The sequence below is a fragment of the Megalops cyprinoides genome, chromosome 24, assembly GCF_013368585.1.
Source record: "Megalops cyprinoides isolate fMegCyp1 chromosome 24, fMegCyp1.pri, whole genome shotgun sequence".
Lineage (NCBI taxonomy): Eukaryota > Metazoa > Chordata > Actinopteri > Elopiformes > Megalopidae > Megalops > Megalops cyprinoides.
Window position 1 is genome coordinate 18,139,315 of NC_050606.1, and position 25,799 is coordinate 18,165,113.

Genomic DNA, 25,799 nt, shown 5'->3' on the forward strand with positions numbered 1-25,799 from the left:
TACAACACATCTTCCCTTTTTAATACAAGCTACCTTGTCTATGGTTAACTAGTTACCATAGTGCTATAGTGTGCCTGGTCTGAACCATATTATAATGGTGACCAGCTGATCAAAAAGTTCTGAGGAGACGTGATTCTGCCTGTGAAATTCTTTGTGGATTTTAATAGAATGCAATGGCTTTGTGTGTAAACTGAGCCACTGTGCCTCACTAACTCTTTCCCTCAGGTGGGTGCAGCCAGGTCCACCTCATAGCCTTGTGCAAAGGACAGGACAAAAGATGAGTTCTGCCAGAGATCCTTAATCACTAGTGAGATCCCACCTTCTTGTGTTCCTTCCTGTCCTCCCTTAAAGAGTTACCGCTGTCCCTTACGGAGCTCCAAGGTTGGCTGCCCTGTGAATCTCTATGAACATTAGTGAACAGGCAGTCCTGACACATATTCCAGTTCTGCGTGATTGGCTGTTGCAAAGATTCTGTGAACACCCACAGTGATTACAACTAGGACCAGACACGTAATGGAAAAGATACATTACAGTTAATGAACATTCAGTGTACAGCTCATACATTGTCTCAGTATTGCTGTGATTGAATCCCAGGACCGCTCTGTGAGTGTGGCAAACCTGTCCTTATGAAAAAGCAATACATGCCAACGGTAGTATGGCATAGTAGTTAAAAAGCAGGCTTACAACTTGAAAGTTGCAGGTTTTATTGCCGAATGGGGCACTGCAGTTGTACTTTGGTCAAGGTGCCTCGGTAAAAGTCCAGCTTTATGAATGGATAACATGCCAAAATGTAAGTTTCTCTGGATAAAGGTATCCGCTAGACTAATAAATAATAATATGAAAGATATGAAATCCAAATAATGATAAAAAAACCTTTTCATCTGTACAGGTGGAATACATTAGAATACATAACTGCTTTCACATGTGCAATATTATACATACATTACTGAATATATTTTGCAAGATATGCCATTTTCCAATAGTCTTAACATGTATGCATACATTACATATATAAGAGGCCGTAATTGATAGGTATTCTATTATATTCAGTATATTTGACATATTTTCAAAATATATTCTTTGGATTACGGATTTTATATTTTAACATGTATTACTTTTTCATAAGGGAAGCCAAAACTCAGGAGACAAAGACAAGGTGAATAGATATATACAAAGGTAATAATTTTCTATTCTCTTCCTGGAGTTCACACATTGAAGGAAGACTCCAGTCTTTACAGTCTGTACACAGGAGTCTGATATGTCTGTGAGGAATTCATGGCTTTTAACCCTTACCTGTTTGGAGCATATACAGTTGTTTTGTGGATAGAAACGAGGCCTGTCTGCTCTAGGGTGCTCTAGCTGCCCGAACCAAAAGAATCAGGCATACAAAATGGACGGGGCAGAGAGCCACCTGATGTTAGACCAGCTAACACTGAGGTACGCCAGCCAGTTCCGGAAGCTCCACAAACACGGGGATATTATCATGCCTAACTCGTGTTTATCACAGTTATCAAACAATTTATACAGTAGGAAAGGAAACATTTCCAAATAAGTGTTCATAACCAAACTCCCTCAGTGCCACCAAAGGAGGTGACCGATGTTCAGTGACATCTTCAGTGCTGCGTAAGAAGTGTTTGTGTCGTTCAATAGCTGTCTCTCTGTCGCAGAAAATGAGGTGCTGTACTGAAGAAAGAAATCCAGGCATGCTTCTACCTCGCTCTGAGGAGCCTGTAGTGCAGAGAACATGGAAACAGGGAACGGAAAATGGTCACGTTTTGTGTCGTCCGATACGTCCCCTGTGAGGCTCCCCTGATGCTGGGATGTTTTTGGACACCATGGCAGGCCTTGGTGAGGGAGGGGGCAGACGCGGAGGCCATGCCCCCTAGCTTCCGGGGTCGGACCCGTATCGCTGTGGTGTCCGTGACTCCAGGGGCATGTGGCAGCCTGGCAACGACAGCCGGCGACTAGGCTGCAGCCCCGCTCCTGTCTCGGAGCCGCGCCGCGGGCCGCATATTCCTGAGAGGAGTCTTGCAGAGGGACTGGTGGGGGAGGAGTCTGTGCTCTGCAGAGACTCATGGGACTCGGCCGGGGTGCCCTCTGAGCCCTGGGGGTCCAGCACCTGCAGCAGGGACAGAGGATGAGGAAGGGTTACGGAGAGGAAACGTTTATGGAGAGCCACTATAATGAAGGCTTATGGAACCACTAACATGTGCAACATGTCACCAATATGGTAAATGGTATCAAATTGGAGATATGCAGAAAATATTGAAGTGGACAAAGTGGATAAGGATTTAGCAGTGACAAATGCAGCTAAACAGACATGTTATATTTGCTGGGGTGGACTGTTGAGTCCATTCAAAGGGCCTGCAGCCAGAGCTGCTATTTCTATCAAGACAAAATGTCCAAACCCATGTGCATGATTTTGATGTGATACGACTTTCAGACTACAGCAAGACATGTCTTGGAAAAAAGGCAACCCTCTATCTGACTTTGATCATTGAACATCAAATATAGCATATAGTAGTGGTTGTAAATAGGTAGGTGCAAAAAGTGTTTTTCAATGAGCAGCAACATATGGTTAGAGTCTGGTTGGTCACCGAAAGGTATCAGATCCTGATTCTTACAAAGGCTGCAGCACAGATAAAATGGTGACAAACATATACTGATACGTCAGAAGTATTGTGGAGCAGAACAGAAAGAGAGGCCAAATTTTTCTTCTCTGTTTCTGCCACCAGAGGGCGCAGGTTCAACCTTGAGAACAGCCTCGTGTACTGGCGGCTACCTGAGAAAGGGAGGCCAGCGTCTCTGTCTCCAGGGGCGGTACGGGCTGAACCCGCCTCTCCCCGGGGGGCTGGTAGGGGCAGGGCTGGGGCGGAGAGGTCACCGTGCTGTAGGCCGGAGGCACCAGGACCATCTGCCTCTGCAGCAGCTGCATGATGGCGCCAATATCCGTTGACATCCGCGTCTCCAACCTGCAAGCAGTTCAACCAGAGAGGTTCCAGACAGAGTAAGTGTCATTTTTTGTAACGGATAGTAATAACTGATATTTTATTTGTTGCAAGCAAGCCTTCGGAAGTTCTGTATCTTTGAAAACAAAATTTCTTCTAAGCTTCTTAGAAGCTGGCATGCAATAAAGTTATTACATCAAGTCAGAAAGCTAGTTATTGAATGGATACACTACATTGTGTATTTTATGGGTGAAGTGATTTTTGAGCATGGGGATTTCTTATAAGAAAATGTATGCTTCACAAGTGAAAAATTCCATGGTTATTCCGTGCAATGTGATTGGTCAGCCAGGCTCACCTGTTGAGCTGTTTCTGCAGCTGCTCCAACCTGCCCTCCAATTGGTTCCGCTGTTGCCTGGAGATGTTGCGCAGGGGCGTGTCTGGCGGGGGAGGGGAGCACAAACTTTCTCGGGGCAGCTCCTGGTACTGCCGCCCGGGGTTGTCCCCCCAAAAGCTGAAGATGTTGGAGACACCAGAAAACGCATCTGATTGGGACAGAGAGAGGAAGAAAAAGAGACAGAGCCAGTCATTCAGAAAGTTCAGGTAACACATGTCCAGGTTTATAAGAAGGTGCAGGTGTATCTTCCTATCTGGTCTCAGAATACATGAATTGTAACTATTACGTTTACATTTAGACATTTAGTGGACACTTTTATCAGAGCTACTCATAAAAATGCATGCAAAAAGTTCAGGCTAAGAGATCACATTACTGTATCGTTTATTACATTTCATAGTCATTTACCAGATTTGCAAAGAAATGATCAAAAGTAAACATTATGTGAATGTTGGGCTCTGTCCACACAGTGACTTTAAGTGACTTTTCTTTGGTTCTACTATGGATTTAGATGATAGAGGGGGCGGGGCCTGACCTGACAGCACATTACAGGTGCTGCCATTCTTGGGATCCCCCTCCCCTTCTGCCACGTCACTGAAGTTAGGGGGTGTGGTCTGGCCTTGGGCAAGGTCCAGCAGTGCAGAGGGAGGTGCGGGGCACACAAGGATGGGCTCCTCCCCCTCATCACCGATCGAGTGCAAGGGGGAGGACTCTGAGCTCTGAGGCCCCTCCTGCTCTGCGCTCCGCCCCTCCCCCAGGTTTCCCGCAGCCTGCTTCCTGGTCCAACGGACGGGCCTCTGAGGCTGTTTGGCCCCGCCCACCTTCTCGCCATCTGAGAGAAGCAGAGACAGAAAGGACCTCTTAGTGCTGTAGCCTGCAGGTCTGGGGTGAAGGAAGTTTCCAGAAGGGTGCGGTACCTCTCTCCGTCCGACGGCGGAAGGACAGCTTGCGTCTGCGCAGGCGGCTAAAGCTGCCACTCTCAGACTTTTCACTGTTCGGAGACCCAGGGATCATGTTAGACTGGAGGAGAGAGACATCATTATAGCTTCATTATTGAGATTTATGGGCATTATTTATTTGTATTTGGTTCCTTTTCTTTCTTTTTTGCCTGTTCCTTCCTTTTCATGTGATGTATGTATATATATAGTATGTATTTAAGTATATATGTGTGTGTATAGGTATGCATGTATCATATCTGTGTGCACATATTATGTGCTTTGACAATATTTACATGATAATTCAAGCAAATACAGAAAATCTGAATTGATCTGTATTTCAAGAGAGGGAAAGGGAAGGAAAGGGAGAGTGGGGGAGGGGAAAAGAAAGAAGGAGAGAGGGAGTAGGAGAGAGAGGGAAAGAGACAGAAAGAGGGGGTGAAAGGGAAAGAGAGAGAGAAAGAGAGGGAGCATGATGCACACATAATAGTCTTGATACATATTGTATCCAGACTATAAATGTGACCTTTTTATTACTTCCTAGCACCATATTATCAAATGTTATATTGATACATTTTTTATCAAATGGTACTGATGGCTGAAACAGATTCATGAGGAACGTCTAAAAAAAGAATCATTTTCAAGCACTGTATCTCTGTCATGACTTCAGCACCCTTAAAAAAGATAAGGTCATTTGGAATGCCAAAAAAGTAACTGCCAGAAAATTATGTCATTAATTTTATCATTAATGTCAGAGGTCATTTTTTTATCAATGTTATCAGTGTGGTGCAACCACTTCCATTCATTTGAACTTTAGCCTAAAGTTCATCAGTTTACAGATGTTTATGGTTCCATGTTGCTGTTGTGGTGGTGCTGAAAGTGACCAGGGCATAGGCGTGTGTGAGGTGCGGTGGCTCTCACGTCACGCAGGTTGAAGGTGATCTCCAGGTTGCTCCAGAAGTGGTCGGAGAACTCGGGGTACATGTCGAGGACCTCCAGAACGTCCTCGCGGTGGATCTTGTGCAGGTCGCAGTAGGTCAGCGCCCTCACATCCGCGTTCGACTTCCCGGGTCGCGCATACAGATTGATGGGTTCCCCGAATATGTCATTCTTCCCTGCATGACACAGAAGGAGGTCCCTTGCATTTCTTGGCAATTCCTTCAAAAAATGACTGCTCCTGGATTTCACGCTCAGAGCTTATGCTCCTGTCCAGGGCAGAAAAATAATGATTTTTTTTAATATTGATTGATATAACAAAAGTAATTCATGTCTTTTGTAAAATATTGCAAATTTTCATGCCCTATAGAATTTAAATAACAGTACCCAACATAATGGAATTGTGATTAGAATGCCCACAGATGGTATTGTTGCCTGAATATATTGCAGGCAAATAGACACAGACTCAGACGGCGCTGTTGGCTTGCTGTGCTGGAAAAGAAAGATTCATTTACACTGGGTTTTGGAGCTTGTGACTCACACACTGTCACCTTCACACACACAGTCCCTAACACCCTCAGCTTCACCTAAGACACACATACACCATACAAACACACACACTCCCTAACAGCCCATGCCCCATCCAAACACACACACACACACATACACAAATAACACATTTAATGCAACAGCAAGACCAATTGACAACAGTGTACTATTTGTGATGACAGTAGGATATGAAGAGAGCCCAGATTTGCAGTCCTGGCCTGAAAGCCACACCCCCAAAACATAGCCCCACCCAGGGGAGGAGCCCCGCGGTTACCCAGTATGGCCACCACCACATCTCCTCTCAGGATCTCGATGGAGCCGCGCGAGATGAAGTAGAGGGCTGTGATCACGTCGCCCGCGTGCACCAGGGTGTCGCCCGGCGGGGCGTGGGTGGTCTTGAACTTCATGGCGAGGGCGCGCAGACAGCCCTTAGTGGAACCTTTAAAAGCCTTGCAGTTCTGCAGGAGGGTGCGGTTCAGGTGCAGGCAGATATCAGCCTGCAGGCACTCCGGGAAGCCCTTCAGAACCTGCACGGGACACAGTGTTCTCCTATTCAAAATGCCCACTGTAACGTGATCTACAACAATATAGCATAGACTAGCGTGGTGGTAAGGAGCCGGGCTCGTAGACCAAAGGCTGCTGGTTCATTTCCTCACTGGGGCACAGCTATTGCACCCTTGGGCAAGGTACTTAACCCACACTTGCCACACTTCAGTTGTATAAATAGATAACATGTAAAAACTGTAACCTATGAAAGTTGCTCTGGATAAGATATTTTGCTGAATGACAATAATGTAATGTAATGTAAATTGTCCTGTGACAAAGAAAATGTGAGTTGCTTGGTGAGGACTCCAGGGGGCGCTCTACTGACCGCATTCATGTCGATGCCGTTGGTGTAGGACCAAGCGTGCTGGAAGTACTCCTCCAGCCGCTGCCGGAGCGGGTTGGGAATCTGGTGGAAGCGGATGAACTCTCGAACCCGCAACATTTGGGTGTGGTAGCGGGCGGTGCCGGAGTACAGGCGCTGGATGATGGCAGAGACATTCCCAAAGATGCTGGCGTACATTAGAGCTGGTTGGAGACAGAGAGAGGGTGAGGGGGACATGCACATGTGTATCGCCAAAATCAGACTGCACAATCATTATGTTACTTAACATAATTAAGTGTGAATAACTGTATTACGCACACCAACCTTTACACTTACCAGAGATATCCATGTAGCTAGCTTGCTAGTTAATAGCATCAGTAATAGTATGTCTTTGGCTACAGCAGCCAGCTAGGTAATCAGCCACATACTTTGAGCTGTGACCTAGATAACCTTAATGGCTCATAACGGCCAAGGTTTAGAAGTTCAAATGTAGCACAGTCCAGTCTTGAATGCAAATATCATTGAAATAGCTATGATTTCCCTTCAAGCACAGTAGACATGGGCCAGTTTGTTTAGTTGCTCTGAGTCTTAAATGCATTTGAGATGTGGCACTGTGCTGGTTTGGCATTTTTGTTTCAGCTTCATACTACATTATGTTTTGCTTAGCAAACTGTGGTGTGTGTGTGTGTGTGTGTGTACATATATGACAACATTTTAATTTAGCTGATCTTATGTCGCCATTCATAAAGGTTATAAGCTACACAATTCTACATAATGTGTATAATTATTAATACCAGATTATAATCATGATCTCAAGTTGAGATGAAAATTATTCAATCATATGTCAAAGCAAGTCTTACTTCATGCTTCATAAGAGTTTTCATTTATAAGCTAGTTATAATGTGTTTGCAGACTTATAGCAAGCATTAGAGCACATTATGTTGCATTTAGCATCACACTACCATTCACTTGATCCAGGGAAGCACTCAAGCAATACTTAAGTTCACTTAAGTAATAGTTAAGTAAAAATAAGTAATTTGAGTAATAAATGTGTTATGGCAGCCGCACAGCAGGTTTAATTTTCAGACACCATGGTCTGTGATGGTGTGAAATTTCCAGTACTGGCCCCGGGCCTCGAGAAGCGACTCACAGCCAATGAGCATGACGCAGATGGAGAAGATCTTCTCGGAGTTGGTGTTGGGGGAGACGTTGCCGAAGCCCACGCTGGTCAGGCTGCTGAAGGTGAAGTAGAGCGCCGTGACGTACTTGTCCTTGATGGAGGGCCCGGACCCGGGGATGGTGTCATTGTAGTGCTTTCCCAGCTGCTCGCCGAGCGAGTCCAGCCAGCCGATGCGGTTGGCGGCCGAGTGCTCCACGTTGCCGATGGCGTACCAGATGCAGGCCAGCCAGTGGGCGATGAGGGCGAAGGTGCACATGAGCAGGAAGAGCACCGCCGCGCCATACTCAGAGTAGCGGTCCAGCTTCCGCGCCACGCGCACCAACCGCAGCAGCCGGGCCGTCTTCAGCAGGCCAATCAGAGTCGTCGTCTGAGGGAGGGGGGGGCGGGGTTGGAATGGCAGAAAGACATGGGAGGAGGATCCAAAGGTTGAGCAAGTGAAAGAATTTCACCACTCTGTCCCCAGCCGAAAACACAAACTTTGACAAGAAGTTAACAGCTTGCAGTAAAACTGCTGCAGTAGTACAGAAATCGACAGAGATACAGTATAGCATATCTGACTTAGTAAATGAAGGGAGGAAATCAGAGATATCAGAATTAGATATGTGGTTTAATATGGAGCCCCTTCATCCATTAATAATGTCAACTCTCATTAAGCAAGAATCCCACTATGAAGTGAATATTTGGTGATATTTGACTGTACTTCATAAGTTGGACCACTGAGCTCACAGTCTGTGAGTAGATGCAGGGGGGACTGTGGACTGATGCTGTTGCCAAGGAACAGATGCTAATGAGCATCACAGTGGGGGAAACCCTCCCATGGACTAATCCGTCGGGGGAATACAGTGATATACTGGAGGTCATAAATAGTCTCTTCCTTATTTATTGGCCTATCAGCCTCAGGTGTTCATTTCCACAATTATGTCCCTCATTAATTCTCCACTGTCAATAGGAATGATAAATAATCTCCACATTAGTACATGGGGTATTTTCGCAATCAATCTTCTCTGCTGGTTATATATTGGATTGTTGGCTTGTGGTGATCATTTCTTCTGATTACGCTGGAAGAGAAGTCACCTCTGTCAACGGAGCAAATAAATTACCAGCAGATTTGAACATGAGCTGTATTAGCCCTCATAAGGAGGCATCCAGGAGCTGCCAACTGATAATGTATCATAGGCTAACACTCAGGATGATGACAATTTAAAACACACAGCATGCCTCCAAACATTATCCTCATACTTATACTCTTTGTGCCATACCATATTTCCTGCAGTCTTCAGAAAAACCTGCCTTACATTTGACATTTAATATTAATGGGCAGTATGACCATCCTAACCTTTCCTGTTAGCTGCCAGATGGATTTAAACAAGCCTGTAATGCAGGAACAAGAAACTAAATGTGCAGATCACCATCTGAACTCTAGTTCAGTAACCTTAAACAGATTCTTTTGTAAAAATATTTTGAATTTTATTTTTCTTACATAGTTTTACCTCACGAATGATCCCCGAAGGTCAAGGCAGTTATTATTTTTCCTAGACTTAAATTAAACACACTCTGTTATTCAGCCAATATGTCACTGAAGGAATAATCTTCATAGCTGAGGAGCTCATTTCATAAAATCAGTTCAAGCAAATGACTCATTACATTCTTGTTTATTTGTCATTAACTTTCTCACAAAGTGTGGGCAGGGCTAAAGTACATTTCCTTGATCTAGACAAACAAGCCCACACTGGATTAGAAATGCACAAATGCAATTATCAAGTGCATGTTCATTTACTGCTCAGTATAAGCTACATGTTTCTTATGAGACAGGAGGGATCCATATTTGTGATATAGTTTGGTTGTAGTTTTGCAGCCTTATTAAGGCACAAAGATTTGGTTAATCATTAACTATTGGTAAAAATGAGTTAAAATAGCCACCCCAGTGTCTTCAGCGATGCAATTATTGCATATTCTTGTTGTACGCTGGTAATGTTATTCAGTGTGAGAGCCACTACTTCTCGCTTTCATTTGACATTTATATACGTCTGCACTTCCAGAGTTGTATTTCTTTTTTATTCCTTTTTCAACCTAACATTGGAATCACCAGTTGTACACATTGTGCTCAGCTCACAATATCATCCTCTGCATTTGTGCTAGAATGCAGAAGCTCAACGACAGCAATCTTCCAATACACTTGCATGCAGGCAATGGCTAATTTTTGCACTACAAGTCCCACAGTGCACCACAACAAGGAGAACGCTGAACAGAGGACAGGTGAGCAACTGAGCAACTCATTGGTGCCTGACAAGTAGCTAGAGGATGCTGTTCAGCAATGTCACGAGGACCCTGGCAGAAAGAGGACCCACCGTGCCACAATGGAGCCAATTACATTCCATTAACGTGTACTCCCAGTCATAATGACACAACCCAGGCTAGAATGTGAGATGTCATGGCCTACGAGGCTAAACCTGCACTCAGAACAAGGCTTAAACAACTGAGCCACTCTGGAACCATAAGCTGCATTTCTTTAATGGTCATACTTGCAACTAAAACTAAATGTGAATCCTTGAACTAGTTCATTTGAATTCATTGTTCATAAAAAAAATCATTAAAAAATTCTTTATGAGTGACAGTTGATTTTTTTAGATTATTCATCATTCGCTGAGTAATATTCTGACTTGTCAGTGCACAATGACAATGTGGCCTTTTCACGCTTCAAAGATTGATCAAAGATAGATTGCTGAAACAGGATCTTCCTTGGTCAGACAACAAATGATATTTTATTCGTGTTTTATTAGTGTTCAGCTTAACTGTAACCATAAACCCAGATGCTATAGATACAAGATTAGTTTTTATTATAAGCAATAATAATGAAAAAATAAATCAATTAACAAAGGTTTAGCTACCAATTTAATAATAATAGCGCTAAACCACTAGCCTTTAACCAATAATTAATTTCTTCTTTTATTCATGAACTTATACACAGAGTTTTATATAGATAAATAATGAATGTTTTTTGTGGCAGTAAACATGGATTGTTATTTCTGTGCACTGGGGGGACTACAATACCCACGATTCAACGTCACCAAGGTTCCACCAAGGTCAGCCTCTCACCTCCTCTCCAGAGCGGTAGATGAGCAGGTCGAAGGGAATAGCTGCCACCATGTCGATGAGGAACCAACCTTTGAAGTAATGGACGGCGATGCGCCCGGGCTGGCTCACCACCTCGTCGTTGGAGTTGACGTACGTGGTGCGGAAGTTGATGACGATGTCGATGATGAACATGATGTCCACGATGAGGTCCACCACGTTGAGCGGGCTGCAGGAGTAGATGCAGCTCTGCAGGGCCGGGTCCTCCTCGTCACTCAGCAGGAAGGCGGCCGAGTAGGGCGTGAAGATGGCCGTGTAGATGACCAGCAGGAGGATCAGCCAGTCCCACACCGCCTTGAAGGGGCTGTAGTGGAGGATGGTCCACTTGTGGATGCGGGGGGCCTGGAGCTTGTACTCAGGCAATACGTCGGCGCCTAGCGACAGCACCTGGGAGACAGAGAGAGGGAAGGGCTATGGAAACTGATTTGGCAGCAATATTTCCATGTGTCATGGAGCTTAGTGCATGGGCCGATTATGATGGACTCCACAAAGCTGGAGAAAATAACCCAGTTGTTCTTCAAGCGGAGGCTCCTGGTGTTTCCCGCAAGATGCTAACTGTATCTCTTCTAGGGAGGGCAGTGCTATGTAGCTGTAGAGGTTTAAATTTCTCTTCAGTCTATACCAGCAACAGAGAGTTACACAGACCTTATCTGCCTCTATGCTTTGCAATGGAAAATGTCCCAAACCTTCAATAATCATGCGGTAAATTGCACAGCACAAATGACTAAAAGCTCACAACAGAGAAGCCTATTCATACTGAAAACACTTGACAATCAGAAAGAAGCAAAAAAAGAGATATACCCTCTGTGGAAGAACTCAAACTCTCGCCTATGTTTCAGGAACTCAATTTGACCATGATGCATTGCAGAGAAAAAGGAAACGGATACCCCATGGGATCCACTGTAACAGCTATGATCCAATAGGGCTGGGTCTCGAACATTCACTACATTACTCAACCAACATCAACATTTACCATGTTAAGTGTCATGTTAAATTTGACCAAGAGTAGTTCAAGATCCTGAGCTGTGAGAGCACAATATACCAATATACTCAGGTATATTAAGTGTATCTACACGAGTATATTGGTATATTGTGCTCTCACAGTTCAGGATGTGGTATTTCTGCGACTGTAGACACAGGCCCGTGCCGCGGCCGGAGAGCTATTTCCCCAGGCTGGTGACAGCGTCCGTCCCGCAAGTCTACTGCCTCTAAGGCTCTGCACTCATGCAGACAGAGAGATACACATTCCCTGCTCTCAAACGGCGCCACATTTCAACTCTCAGAGAAGGAGGGGATTTGTGATGCCATTTCTGTGTTCTTTTTATGGCCGTTGAAGGGCCCCTAGTGCAAACAAACGCTTTCACCGGGTTTCATTGTGCAGAACAGACACATAAACGGATGTTTCTGTAGAGGAGCTGCTGTTGCCTATGGAGTTAGGGGAAAATTGCCTTTAGAGCAAATGGTAACAATGTTGGCTGTTAGAGTCAGTAGTGTGAGAGGACATCAGGGGTTTGGAGCTCACTTGTGAAGTTGTGCACCTCTTTCACGTTCCCTACACTTAGCGCAAACAAATATTTTCCCTGTGTTTCATTTTGCTCACCTAACTTAGATACTTTACCATTGACAACATTCACAGATCATGAGCAGACTGCTTTGATGTGGTGTGGAAATAGTTGTCTTTTAGTTGTCTTTTAGATTAAACAAAAAACAATCCCTAAAAACACATCTAACATTTTTATATGCTCTGCAAGTCATCCTGGGTGTCTTCCAAGAGTAAAATAAGAAGAATAAGATTGGAGAGGAGATACTTCAGTGACTTTAAATAAAAGAGCACTCAGTATATACTCCCTCTGGATGTTGGCTCGAATCCTGGTGCATGGCACTGTAAAACAGGGAGAGAGAATCCCCAACAGACCTTAGACTGACAGCGGTAATGCTCCTGTTGACTGGGGTACACTGCAACGCACACATGCATGCACACACACGACCACACACTAGTACATATGCACACACGCACGCAAACACACATACACACACACATTTAACATACACACGGCCACAAATTAACACATACACATGCGCACGCGCACACACACACACACACACACACACTCACTATAACACACATACGCAGACAAACTATAATGTTAGTCCACATATATGAAAACACACTAATACACATGCACAGACACACTTTATGATCTTCAATACCTCAAGTGGATCTAATGTACCAGTGCGAGGCAGGAATCCACCAAAATTACAAATGGATTTGAATGTTGAATCCAAGAGTTTCTGTTGCCTTTGTTTCCTTTAGAAAGTCAAAATAAATTGGTGTTTTACTCATTACTACCCATACACATGCATTATATATAATATTACATATGATTTTTTTAAGTGAATTTTCAGCAGGAGTGTGCAGTTTAGAGGACCCACCCCCCCCCCAAATTTAACAAAACAAACATTCAGTCGTAACGAAAACGCGGGCTTCTCGCATGACCTGGAAGAGATGGGTGAAACAGTTAATAAGAGAAAAGCCTCAGAGGACTTCACCTGCCTCCTTTCATTGCCTGTCTGGATCTTGAAATTCTCTGCACAATCCTTGCCAAAGTGGGAGAGGAAAAATACCCCAGGGCGTCTCTCCCCGAGGGTTAGCGGGGGACTAATAAACACATTAAACTCATCTCTTATTTGGTCTTTTCTGGGAAGGGACACGAAAGCGCCGCGAGACAGCCACACGCACAGTGGGCATGGTGAGGATGAGCGGTCCTGACAGGGCCAGCCGAGGCCACCGCCGCCGCCGCCGCTGCAGCTACTGACAGGGCGACTGCGGAGCCAAGCCCGAGCGAGCCTGCCCGCGCTCGTTACAACACAACGCAATGAGACTTCATTATCTGTCATTATGGGGGAATTAGCACAATTAAAGCCAGTCTGCCCGTCTCCCGTATTGATCTACGTCTAACCGAGAATGTCGTGTTCCATACTGATCTGCTTAACATTTAACCGTGCAGCTGACGTTCAAAAAGGTTAGGCTGAGGACTGAGACGATAACCATTCAAAAAGGTTAGGCTGAGGACTGAGACGATAACCAAGAATGCCTGTTCCATACTGATCCACATTTCATCAAGCCCACCCATGTTTAAAACAAATCTGATGAAGCGCATCAATGCTCTTTATAGATCTATATCTATCCAACACTATCTATGTCCAATACAGATCTATGTGTACCCAACCAATCTACATTCTATAGGGATCTACATACATTATGACTGTCTTGCCGTGGCACCTACAGGTTTATATCTGTGTAAGTGCGTGACAGAGGTACTGTGCAATCTGGTGTATAAGCAACCCAAGCGAGTCCTTCCTCTCTGCTGGAGACAACACAAGCAGAATGCAATGTGTCTGAGTTTTTTTTTTCCAGCACAGCTGAGAATGCCCAGAGCAAAAGCTCCTGCATCCAATTTTCCAGCACAGCTCTCAAGCACTTATGTGTCCATTTTGCAGGGCACCACATAAGTGCAGCTGCGGGGTTCTGTTACAGCAAATTAGTTAGTAATGAGTCTGTTACAACACTGTTACTACGAAGACAGTGCACGCACACCCAAAAGACTGAAAAATTATATCAGACGCCGGACTGGTTTTACCTGATTCGTTTAACTCTTTACATGACATGGGTGATCCTTTATGACTGTACATGTGTGGGATCTTGTAGGACAGCACAGGTGATTTTTCTTCTCTGCACAGGTGTTACTGTATAACATTACAGGTGATTTTGATGATATGCATCCAATTCATGTAATTACTAAGATGTGACTCATGTAATTACTATAAATACACATGCCTGTATATATGAATAAACAATCCCACACATCATCTTACATAACATTAACAGGATTACAATAAGTAAGGGTTTCAGTACTTTTAATGAGGATTCACTGGGTATATATGATATACAGAGTGATATACAGAAGTAGTGTGCAACTTAAGCTGAGCTTTTAGCAGGAGTTCTGTGAATAAACTGGTTGCATGTTTTAAGCAAAAGGTGGACACTTTCAAACAGTATAAGGACTATGCTTGGGACCATCATTATTACAAACATAAGTTTGTAATGGCAGAACTGCATTGCGGTAGGCAGGTGATGGAGTATGCCTTCACCAGGATGAATCTATAGCATCAGTCTATGGGCTGACTGTCTGCTCTACTCACAGGGGTGAATTCAGAGACATGAATCACACGTAGCAAACAGAATACAATAGCATAGCAAATGCCTGATTGTCAATTCCATTAAATTGTCTAACAAAAAAAGAAGACATATCTGGAAGGGGAAAAATCAATGCCAACAAGACAGTGTGAAGTTCAAAGTATGGATTACCTCCAGAAAGGTTCATGAGATCATAAAATAAATTAGTTTAAGAGTCGAAGATGCATTTTGTCTAATTGCCTAATGCGAGGGCAAAGAAAAGGCAGGACATTTTATTTTATTAAGATTTGGCCGGGATGAGGGTTTCTCCTGTTCCCCATCAAATAATCCTACATTAGATTTCTCTCTTCAACATCACCGACTCAGAAACACAGTCATATAGTGTGCATAACGGTCTTTAAACATATCTCAGTACAAAAGTGCAAAACAGGCATACCCTATTTTGAGTGTTAAATTGCATACAGCTTTTAAAAAATACCTGTCCGATTATGTTCATTATGGATAAAAATTCAATAAGCTGCAGTCCTCTATCCCCCCCCCCCCCCCACAATAATTATTTTAATCACTTTAACATCAAGTTTAATTAAACATGACTTTAAAATGTGCAACAAGGAGCCACATTGAATACTACTGTACACTGCATTTATTCCAGTCTGATTCTGCCCCCCATACCCAATGGTCACACCCCTGTCACACTCATCAGCACTCAGAAAAGGAAGGTGGAAAATAGCAGCTTCAGAGCGGCTGTCCCATTTCATATCTGCGCTTTGCTTCTTGCACTAGACGCTTGTGCTGTGATTTTGCACCCTCTAAATAAGGCCCCTGACATCACAGAGTAGGGTACATAATGATACTGTACTATTTATAATAAGTAAAATTGACTCTTATTCTTTGAGCTTCAAAACAGGTCAAAAAAGTATGATAACTTGGGCAAACTTTGTTCCTCCATTTACAAAGGGTGTTTTGGGGTGTGTTCACATCTACCCAGAATTCAAGAGGAATGGGGAATACCTTCCTGATTTGGACTGCTGTGGCACACAGAATGTAAACATCACCAAAGCTCAACGTGCCGAGAAGTATGAGAAGTCACAACAGTTCCACATGTGGTTCAGTAGCTATGAATTTTCATACAATGAAAGTACAATGGTTGGCCGTAGGTGATGCTACAGGAGTTATTCGGCATGGACTCATTGGCCATGGCCCAATTCTTCTTAACCCCCAAGTTGGACAAAACAAACAGGAAAAAACAGAGGAGATGGGGTAGAGGACGGATGCCAGGAACATCTGACACAAAAAGGAAGTGGTAAGTGGGATATTTATATTTGTGTATCAGATCAGTTTTTTAATTGAGTAGAGACTGCCAGAAAATAGTCTTCCTGAATCTTTATCAAGAACTTCAGTTGTCCTTACAGGTTCTGGCTTTCACATATTAGAATGGAAATGTTCCCCATTGTAAGTCGGGGGCGGCAGTGTAGCATAGTGATTAAGGAGCAGGACTCGTAACTGAAAGGTTGCCGGTTCAATCCCCGCTGGGACACTGCCCTTGGTCAAGGTACTTAACCCACAATTGCGTCCGTAAACATCCAGCTGTGTAAATAGATAACATTGTAAAGAACTGTAACCTATGTAAGTCGCTTTGGATAAAAGCGTCTGCCGAATGAATGTAAATGTAAGTCTTAGGGCCCGTATGTAGATTATTTCAACGAGAGCTGCCCGGCATACTTTTGAACATGGGTTTAGAGTGCAATGCAGCTCTTGTGCTCTTTATATTACACAGATGCATTAATCAGATCACCTGTGAATCAGTCAATAAGGGTTTTTGGTACAATTACTGATCTACAGCAGGGGTAGGTCTGTGTGCTTACCCTCAAAGCTGCAGTGTTGTGTAAAGAAACATCACATGCAACACTGACTGCATTCAAATCTTGAATTCGTATCTAAGGCTTGGGCGATATGAGGTGCGAGCTCACACCTTTGTCATCTTCAGAATCTGAAGACAACAGTGGCTTTTTATATGTGAACCTGACCCTGAACTATTTTTGAGTTTTTGTAAAATCTTCCATTAGCTTTTACAGGCAAGAGCGTGAGTCACACAGCCCCATTTGACCCCTTCTGTCTGAAGTGACCTTAGGAAGTTATTGGCAGAAGACTGGTTCTGCACATAGTTGTCTGGAATGTACAGGGCTGTACTCCAGGACAGAGGTAAAATTAGTATGATGTCGCTCTCTCATTAGTGAAACTAGGGGAATATTTGCCATTACCAAATGAAAATAATCATCACATGCTGTAAATGACCCTCCTGCTCACAGCCAATCTCCTCTGGGAAAACAAATGTGTCCTTCCCTTTCTATAGTATCATTTCCATCACTGCTGGGTAAGCTTCATCACCACATCCTCTTGCTAATTGCTGCTCTGACTCAGCCAGGAGGGCTTCAGTGGGACACAGTGTAGGCTGAGGTTGTGTGTGTGTGTGTGTGTGTGTGTGTGTGTGCATGTGTGAAGCCAGGAAACACACGTGTGACAGAGAGAGTGTGTGGCTCCTGTTTGGTACAGTAAAAATGAATATGGGACTAAAACCTCCAAGCCTCTGGTTACATACCCTAACCACAAAGTGAAATGGTTACACTGAGGGATGGATTCTGGGTAATATTGATCACCTTTACTAAGTTCAAAGTACTTCACTATGTATAGAAACCTCATCCGATGCACTTTAGGTCATGAACTTCATTAATTTATGTTAATGTAATACTTGTCTTCCTCTTTGAAGACAATTACAATTAGACACTGCATCCGGAACGGAACAGCAGCAAGCAGATGATATGATGTCATTTATTTATTGGAACATGTGTCTGTTTCGAGAAATGAAAAGTACTGTTGTAATTAATTCAATTAAAAGTATAATCCTGTTTCCAGATAATATCTCCCTGACTATTCACAATGATACCTTTAACATTACAAAAATAAAATGAGCTATGAAAAGATGAATCAGACAATGTCTACAACATGATTTTATGCAAATCTGGGATGCATATAACACAAATAATCACACAGCTAATCGCACAGCTAAAGAATGGTTTAGAACGTTGTTTCTCCAATAAAGAACCTCTTAATTATTTACTGAGATTTAGAATCAATGCTGTGTTTAAGGATGTCTATGAACCCATGTCCATATTAGATAGTGGATGAGCTGGTTTGAATACTATAATTATCCTTTGTTCACAAGTATGAGGTCACAGACTTCACAATGTACAGCCTGCAGATTCATGGTGGGAGACAATATGACAAAAAGAGAGTGAGAAAATGCCAGATGAATGGCAAAATCTTTGCATCACTTATCACTTTGTATTCCCTAAGTACTTCCCGCAGTACTAGCAGGACAGGAAGATTTCAGAAAACCTCTTAAATTCTAAAAGTAACTAAGAACAAAGTTCCAAATGAAGATTTGGGAGAATTTTTAGACAATCCCTAGGCAATCAACAAACCCATTCTATCATCAAGTATAAAAATCCACTCAGCACATCCTTTCATGTCAGCAGTTCACAGTATCTCTCTTCCATCCCATTTCCTTTTTATTTTCTATCCCTGTGCTGTCCAACGCAGTGCCTGTTGTTGTAAAATTCACACCTACAGAAAACGGAACTGGTGGTTTCACATCTGAAGCATAGAGTCCCAACAGAAAGTCCCCCAGCTTAAACAGACTAGAGAATGTCTAAGCTCCTGTTGACATTTACATGTTTCTTTTGAAGTGGCGTCTTGTCTTAAAACTCATTTGATTCCCTCTGAAGTGGAAGTTTACCTATTTGCCTCAATGTGAAGATGATTTACCATTTGATTACAACTGTATGAACCTCCTCTATGCAAAGGACTGGGGAGCCATGTTCTTGTGATAAATCCAGAGTAAACACATTGAGAAATAAATCTCTGTATTTGTGTTGAAGCGAGAGGACAGAATTACGCCTGCTCCTTTTTGCCCTATTTCCTGGCACTACCGAGATCCATAAGATATCAAAACAGCCATGTTCAGCCAAATAAATATGCTTCAGGCACCACTCAAGTAGCTGCTGTATGATATTGCAACTGGCACAAATGACAGCATTTCACAACTGCATCTATATCTGCTGAAGGAAAACAAACCTTTACAGGAAATTAATAGTAAAAAAAGAAAAAGAAACCACTATAGAAGTACTGCCAATCAGACTTGCAGAGAAAGATATATAGAGAGAGCATGGAGATCATATCACACACAGATCGCTTACTCTTCCTTTATGCGCCAGTGAGGATTAGGCCATCTGCATTAGTCCTTAAATTGTGTATCTGTCTATGTCTGTTCATCTCTGTCACTCAGTCAGTCTGTCCATCTATGTCAGTTAGTCTGTCTATCAGTCGGTCTGTCTGTCTTCGCTTGAGACATCTCACACCATGGACCACCCCTCTATGCCAAATCACAAAGGAACAGCACAGCACATAACTGCAGGCCCTGGCTGTGCCCACCTTCATGGTGAACAAGGTACGGCAGGACGTTACCGTGGTGTGGCGGTTAGCAACGAGCAGCTGCAGGGCTGCAGACTTCAAACCCAGGCGAGGCAAAGCTGTCACCCCCTCATACAGACCAAGCCCTTAACCTGGACCACTTTGATAAATATCCCCCAGTAGGTGAGGACAGCCTATACAACATCGGCTCAGCATACGGGATGCCCTAAAGGTGGGCAGGTGCCTAGCAACATCTCTGCGGAGACGGCCCTCTTGACTGCGAGAGCCCCGGCAGGGGAGATCCCCCTCCGGGCGTCTCAGCCGTGGCACAGCTGTATCCCTTTCCGCCTGAGCGATGTGCAACACCAAGGATCAGGCGCTGCGCTGACACTCAGTCACAGCCTGTCCTCCAGAGTCCCAGCAAGCAAATGCACACACAATTTCCTCCGCTAAAATCAAAACCCAGAAATTGTTCAGCCCTCGGAGTACCTTTAGAGGTCTCTCTCCTTACTATAGTTTACAGATGCAATGTTATTTCAGCATTAATATTTACAGATTCTTTATAAATAGTACTATTCAGCCAGGACAAGTGATCTATAAAGCTTATAGGTTCAAGTTTTCTCTTATACTGTAAGTTACCAATGCAATGTTTTTCCCCCATTTCTATTCACAAAGTCTTTATATATAGTGCTATTTAGCCAGGCCTAATGATTTATACTTCTTATAGGACCATGTTTTCTCTTAAATTGTAGGTTACAGATGCAACACAGATGCAATGTTATTTCAGCATTTCTAGTTATAGATTGTTTATAAGTAGTACTATTCAGCGAGGAGTAGTGATCTATAAAGCTCATAGGTACGTTTTCTCTCATAGGTTTCTCAGTCCCTACCCTCATTCCCCTCTGTCCCGATCTCCGTCCCCAGCCCCCTCACCTCTCTCCCCTCGACGGGGAGCCGGTGGTGCTTCCTGTCCCAGAGCCGGTGGCCGTTGAGTCCCGGCTCGCGTGTCATGCTGGCGGCGGGAGGAAGGGGAGCGGACAGCAGGAGCTCGGTCAGCAGCTTCAGGACCAGCGGCGGAATCATCATCCGCCGCCGACCTCGGGGTCACCGCCCCCTGCCCCCACCAGGCCGGTGACACGCCACGGGCACGTGGGAGCTCCTGTCCAGGCGCCGTGCCAAAAGCGCATCCCCCCCCGCAACTCCCCGGGGGGGACGGGCGTCGACCAGTCCCTCGTAAAACACGCCCCCCCTTTCCCCTCCCCCAACCCCGCCCCCCCACCTCGCGCCTCTCCACCCCTCTGTGAAGTTCTTCCTTCTGGGCTTTCCCGTGAGTGAGTCTCCCTCTGTCCCTCTAATATTCCCTCATCGCTCTTTCCAGTCGCCTGTCCTCTCAGCTGTATTTCCACTGAAGGGTTGAAGCTTCCAGAAGCTAACTTTGTGCTCGAAGGCTGCTCACTTTCACGCTAACGTTCCACTACGAACAGGGAAACCTGTGAGGATGAGACACGCAACGCTACAGATGGGTGCCAACAGGACCCTGAATTCTTTTGATTGTAGGAATGAAGAGGAGAGGTTTCAAGCAGTCTCACTGTTATAAACATGAGCACTGCTCATGGGTGGGGGGAGGGGGGGGGGGGGGGGGACAGAGAGAGAGGGAGAGAGAGAGAGAGTTCAGCAAGACAGAAAAAACCCAGACATGCTCTGATGAGGGCAATCAGAGAGAGAGGGGGGGGGATGAACAGACAGACAGAGAGAGAGAACGATGAGGAGTTGTTGACCGAGACAGAAAAAAAGCTCCTGACAATCCAGACACACTATGATGAGGGCAATCAGAGACAGAAAGAAAAAGAGAGAGACAGAAAGAGATTTCTAGTAAATATGCTTTGATGAGGAAACTCTAAGAGAGACAGATAAAGAGAGAAAGAGAGGCAGTCTTGGCTGAAAGGTTACCAGTCCAGAAGCAGGACCCAGAAGTAGAAATTATTCCTCAGCTTGAAATACTGCCAAAACTGAAAAGAGTGACTTTCTGTACATTAGTCTTCTCACATACATGCACCCATGCCTGCACATATGCACGCACGCACACACACACACACACACACACACACACACACAGTGCTCAAAATGTATGCGCTCTTGTTTGCACGCATGCACACACGTGCACACGCACATGAACATGCACGCACACACACATTCACTGCTCAAGCCATTTGAGAGGAATTGTATCTGTGTTTCCCAGAGGTATGTGCATATTTTATCGCTCTGTATAAGGGACTGGCAATGGAAAAAGCTCCATTTTAGTGTGCAGACAGAAGGAGTGAAAAAAGAGTATGCAACTACCTCCAGAAAAGCACAGTGAACAGCAAAGTAACAAGGTGGGTGTGTGTATGCGCATATGTGCGTTTGTGTGTGTGTGTGTGTGTGTGTGTGTGTGTGAGCAGGCAGCTTCAATCCAGATATAAACTTGGGTGACAGGTGTGTGTGCTGTGTGTGTGTGTGTGTGTGTCGGTGGGAGTGGGGGTGCACAGGGCCAGTGGTTGTAATTAAGGCATGTATATCTTCATGCACACCCTGAAGACAGTGGAGCTGCAGAGAGCTCCTGGAATCAGTTGGTCTTGACAGGTTAAAGCCACACACCACCACTTGCCTTCAGCCTGGCCAACGGGCTGACAAGGGTGTTATTAGAACACAAGCACACATACATCCACTGTTCTTCTCTGTCTATCTTTTCTTGTCTTTCCACCTCTGACTTACCTCTCAGCCAATGGTTAAGCTGCATTTGAATGTTGAGAATGTATTCGCTCTTGGATGGATGATATATAAAAAAATCCCGCGGTGAGAGAGAGCAACCTGTCCTGCTTCCCTCGTCTCCATTTCTAAATATGGACCAACAGGGTGTGGCCGTTTGAAAAACGGATTGCCCTCATGCGCCTCTACATGTTTGTGCCTCTGTTCATGGTCTAGCATCCCTTGCACTGAGTTTACAGTGATACAGTATGTTTGCTGTTTATGATCAGAGGTTTATTATTCCATCCAAATCTGTTATCAAACAGCATTGTGGTACATCTCTACAATAAAACCAGCTCTCCCCCCTGCCCCCTTCCCTCCCTTCCACCATTCCTTTCAGACACCATGTGACTACCCACCTGACCTCTCAGTCACTATTGAGCTGTTTGCCTTTTGGCTCACTGCTGCAAATATAAATGGTTACGTGTGGATGCTCTAGTGGCTCAGATGCGCTGTCATTTCCGATCGCTCTCCGCTGTCCTTCCAACGCCTCACCACTTCTAGCTGGGGCGTGACCTGCCTTCAGGCCGGGTTTGGAAGAATGTCACAGCTTCCGTGCTTTTATAATGACACTCAGGACTTGGTTGCCTGGATACCAGAGACAGTTACCTCTGTTTGCAAATGTAAAGATCTATGGGTGGAGAGGTAGTGCAGGTAGAGAGCTGCGTACAACATGACTCGCCTGTCATGCAGACACCTGCAACATCTTATTCAACAACGTCCTCTCTCGCTCACTACCCACAATTCTCCTCTACAAGCTGGCATTTTCTGACTGGCCAATTTTATTTCAATGTTATTAGAAGCCGCATGTAAACCTAGAAAGCTTGTCCAAGCATACTGTGAATTAGTGGAGTGGGAAGCAATTTGGTGCATTTCCAGAACATGAAATTCATGTCTGAAATTCATTTGTAATAGCTACAACTGTCATATTGTGATTCTGAATCAGATTAGCGTAACCTAATGAAACAGCACTCCACTTGTTTTTAACATTCAAAAGGCAGGTTCTAGGCACGGTATGGAGAAGGGCAACCAACGCTCCATTTTTGCAACAAACTAACAGTTATTCCACTAGCATTTCATCTGGTGGTTCACAGAAAGGGAACAGCCATGACGTAGCTATGGAAAAACTGAAATAATGTGCTTCATGCAGAAATATGAACCCATCGAAAAAATAACATATTAAAAACATATTTTACAAAATATATATTTTTAGCTCAGTAAATATGTTTAAAATAAGTAAACTATTTCTATTTTGGCATACTGCAGTATTAATATATTTTAAAGGTCTTTGCAGTATTATAGGGTTAATAACATGTTTCTCAGTATATTACAATATATTTCATTTTTGTATGGGCATGTAGTTCTCTTTTTGATATAATTCCTTATAATTTTTTATCCTTTTGGTATGCCAGCGTTAAACAAATTCCTCAGTGTCACACGTACTGCACTGAGACTGCCGGCTGTAAATGACTCCAACTTTAAGTGTATGATTATTTCAGTGCAGGTGACAACAGGAGAGGAGAGCTTGACAGACAGCGCTAACATTCCTCTCAGTGTACCACTTCTCCCCCTCTCAATCAACACAGTCGGACTGCGGGTGATCCTGTCCTCAGCTTGCTTTGAACTACATACAAACTTAAGATGCTGATGTACAGTCTCACTGTGCACTCCACAGTACATATCATAACACTAGTAACCAAGACTCATTTAAGGCGAGGACAAAGGTGAATTAATCCGGGCAGCATTTACATCATGGAAGCATCTCATGTATACAGTCAGAGAATTTCACCATCATGTTAAGCATTAATATCAGTCTAATGTCTAAAAATAGTGTTCAAGGGTGTGCAAAGCTGTCACCTTTAAGAGCATGTGTAGGTATGTGAAATACCAACCCCTTTAAGAGTTACTGTAACTTAGTGAAATGCCAGCCTCTTTAAGAGTCTGTGAAGTGCGAATCCCTTTCAGACTCCGCACATGATAACAAGTGGAAAAACACAAGATTTTGTTCTTCTTTTTTGTTCTAATGTAATGATACATTAAAAACAAAACTGGATTGGGTGTTGGAGTGAGCCATAGTGAGAGTTTTGCTCAAGTAATTGGACTCCTTCTTTGTTTTTTTACTGATTTAAGAGCAGTCCAGTGCTCTGATTCGTGTGGGCAGGTGACCGGAAATCTGAATGGACAAGGGGCCTGCGTCTCCACAGCAATTTATCGCTCTGACTGATGGGCCAGTGAGCGTAATTCTCAGTGGTCAATCTGACTCCTGACACCGCAGGTGATGAACAGCGCCGTGACCGCTGACTGAGACCTTGAGCGCCCGGTCGGGGAGAGACACAGTTTTAATCAGAGGCCTGAGTGGGCCTGACAGACTGCACCTCTGAGACCTGCTCCGCCCACCTCTGGCTGCGCATTGCGGCTGTCGCTGGCTGATAGAAGTCTCTTCATAAACCGAAATAAGATTAATTTCTTTGACCACATCATCTTTTCATGAGAAGGGAAGACCTCACCAAAAACAAGCTATGCCTGTTTGCTTTGAATGATTAGAGAGTGGACCATGAATCCCCATGTTACTGTCGAGAAAAAATCCCCTCACTGTCAGAGAAGGTGTAGAGCATTTCATTTCAAATGGACCAATGTCAGCTTTATCACTTCAAGCTAGCACAACACCTGGCTGGTAGAAGCATAGCTTGTCATTCAAGTGACATACGCTGCAACTGACAAACGGTTCGGTTTTCTGTCAAATTAGGGTTTGTGACAAATAATCCTTTTTCAAACGGCCAACAAACCCGGTGTTGCCAAATGTGACGCAAAGGAGGGGAATGTAATGTTTCTCAGATATTCATATGGGACTTGCGAAATATGCTAATGTGCAGAGACACACCTTAGCATTCAGATGGGAGAAGGACTAAGACTTATGAGGAAGGACTTCATGTAATTAACAGCAAAAACTATCCTAATCCTCCCTTATCTGATCTCATAGAAGATCATGGAGGGGGAGTGGAGAACTACCCACTGTACAAAGCATAGAATAGCTGGTTCCAAGGTAACGGGCAGAGAAGGATACTGGATGACTATGAAAAGTTCCCAAAATGCAATTCTCCAGGGATGTTTGCTTCAGTCAGCCTCATCACATGCAGAATGGCTCCCTCTACAGGTAAAAGTAAATACATCCTATCACTGCAATAGTGGGACCTTTCTTGGATCAAAAAGAAACAGACCTTTAGGAACAGACTGAAGTGGCCTGACTGACCTGTTGGAATGACTAACCAGGTGCAAACTGTGTGCAGAATTCCCAAAGAAAACCGACAGGAAGGACATTGCATGCTGTTATATAGAATTAGCTTTCTTTTTATTTTTACATGACTCTTATCTGCATTGTCAAGCATTTACCACTATGTTACATTA

At 44.1% G+C, this 25,799-nt stretch overlaps 1 protein-coding gene across 1 annotated transcript in view; it reads right to left on the reverse strand.

The window, feature by feature from the left end:
- Positions 1–1,765: 1,765 nt before the first annotated feature.
- LOC118770992 (potassium voltage-gated channel subfamily H member 2-like) overlaps positions 1,766–25,799 on the reverse strand; it is a 111,308-nt gene continuing 87,274 nt past the window's right edge. The window contains exons 6-15 of the mRNA XM_036518815.1: positions 10,904–11,326; positions 7,778–8,174; positions 6,631–6,830; positions 6,034–6,286; positions 5,196–5,389; positions 4,257–4,359; positions 3,875–4,171; positions 3,304–3,490; positions 2,783–2,972; positions 1,766–2,119 (exon numbers count right to left, since the gene is read on the reverse strand). Of these exons, the coding sequence (XP_036374708.1) occupies positions 1,883–2,119; positions 2,783–2,972; positions 3,304–3,490; positions 3,875–4,171; positions 4,257–4,359; positions 5,196–5,389; positions 6,034–6,286; positions 6,631–6,830; positions 7,778–8,174; positions 10,904–11,326 (2,481 nt within the window). The 3' untranslated portion in view covers positions 1,766–1,882. The remainder of the gene's footprint in view (positions 2,120–2,782; positions 2,973–3,303; positions 3,491–3,874; positions 4,172–4,256; positions 4,360–5,195; positions 5,390–6,033; positions 6,287–6,630; positions 6,831–7,777; positions 8,175–10,903; positions 11,327–25,799) is intronic.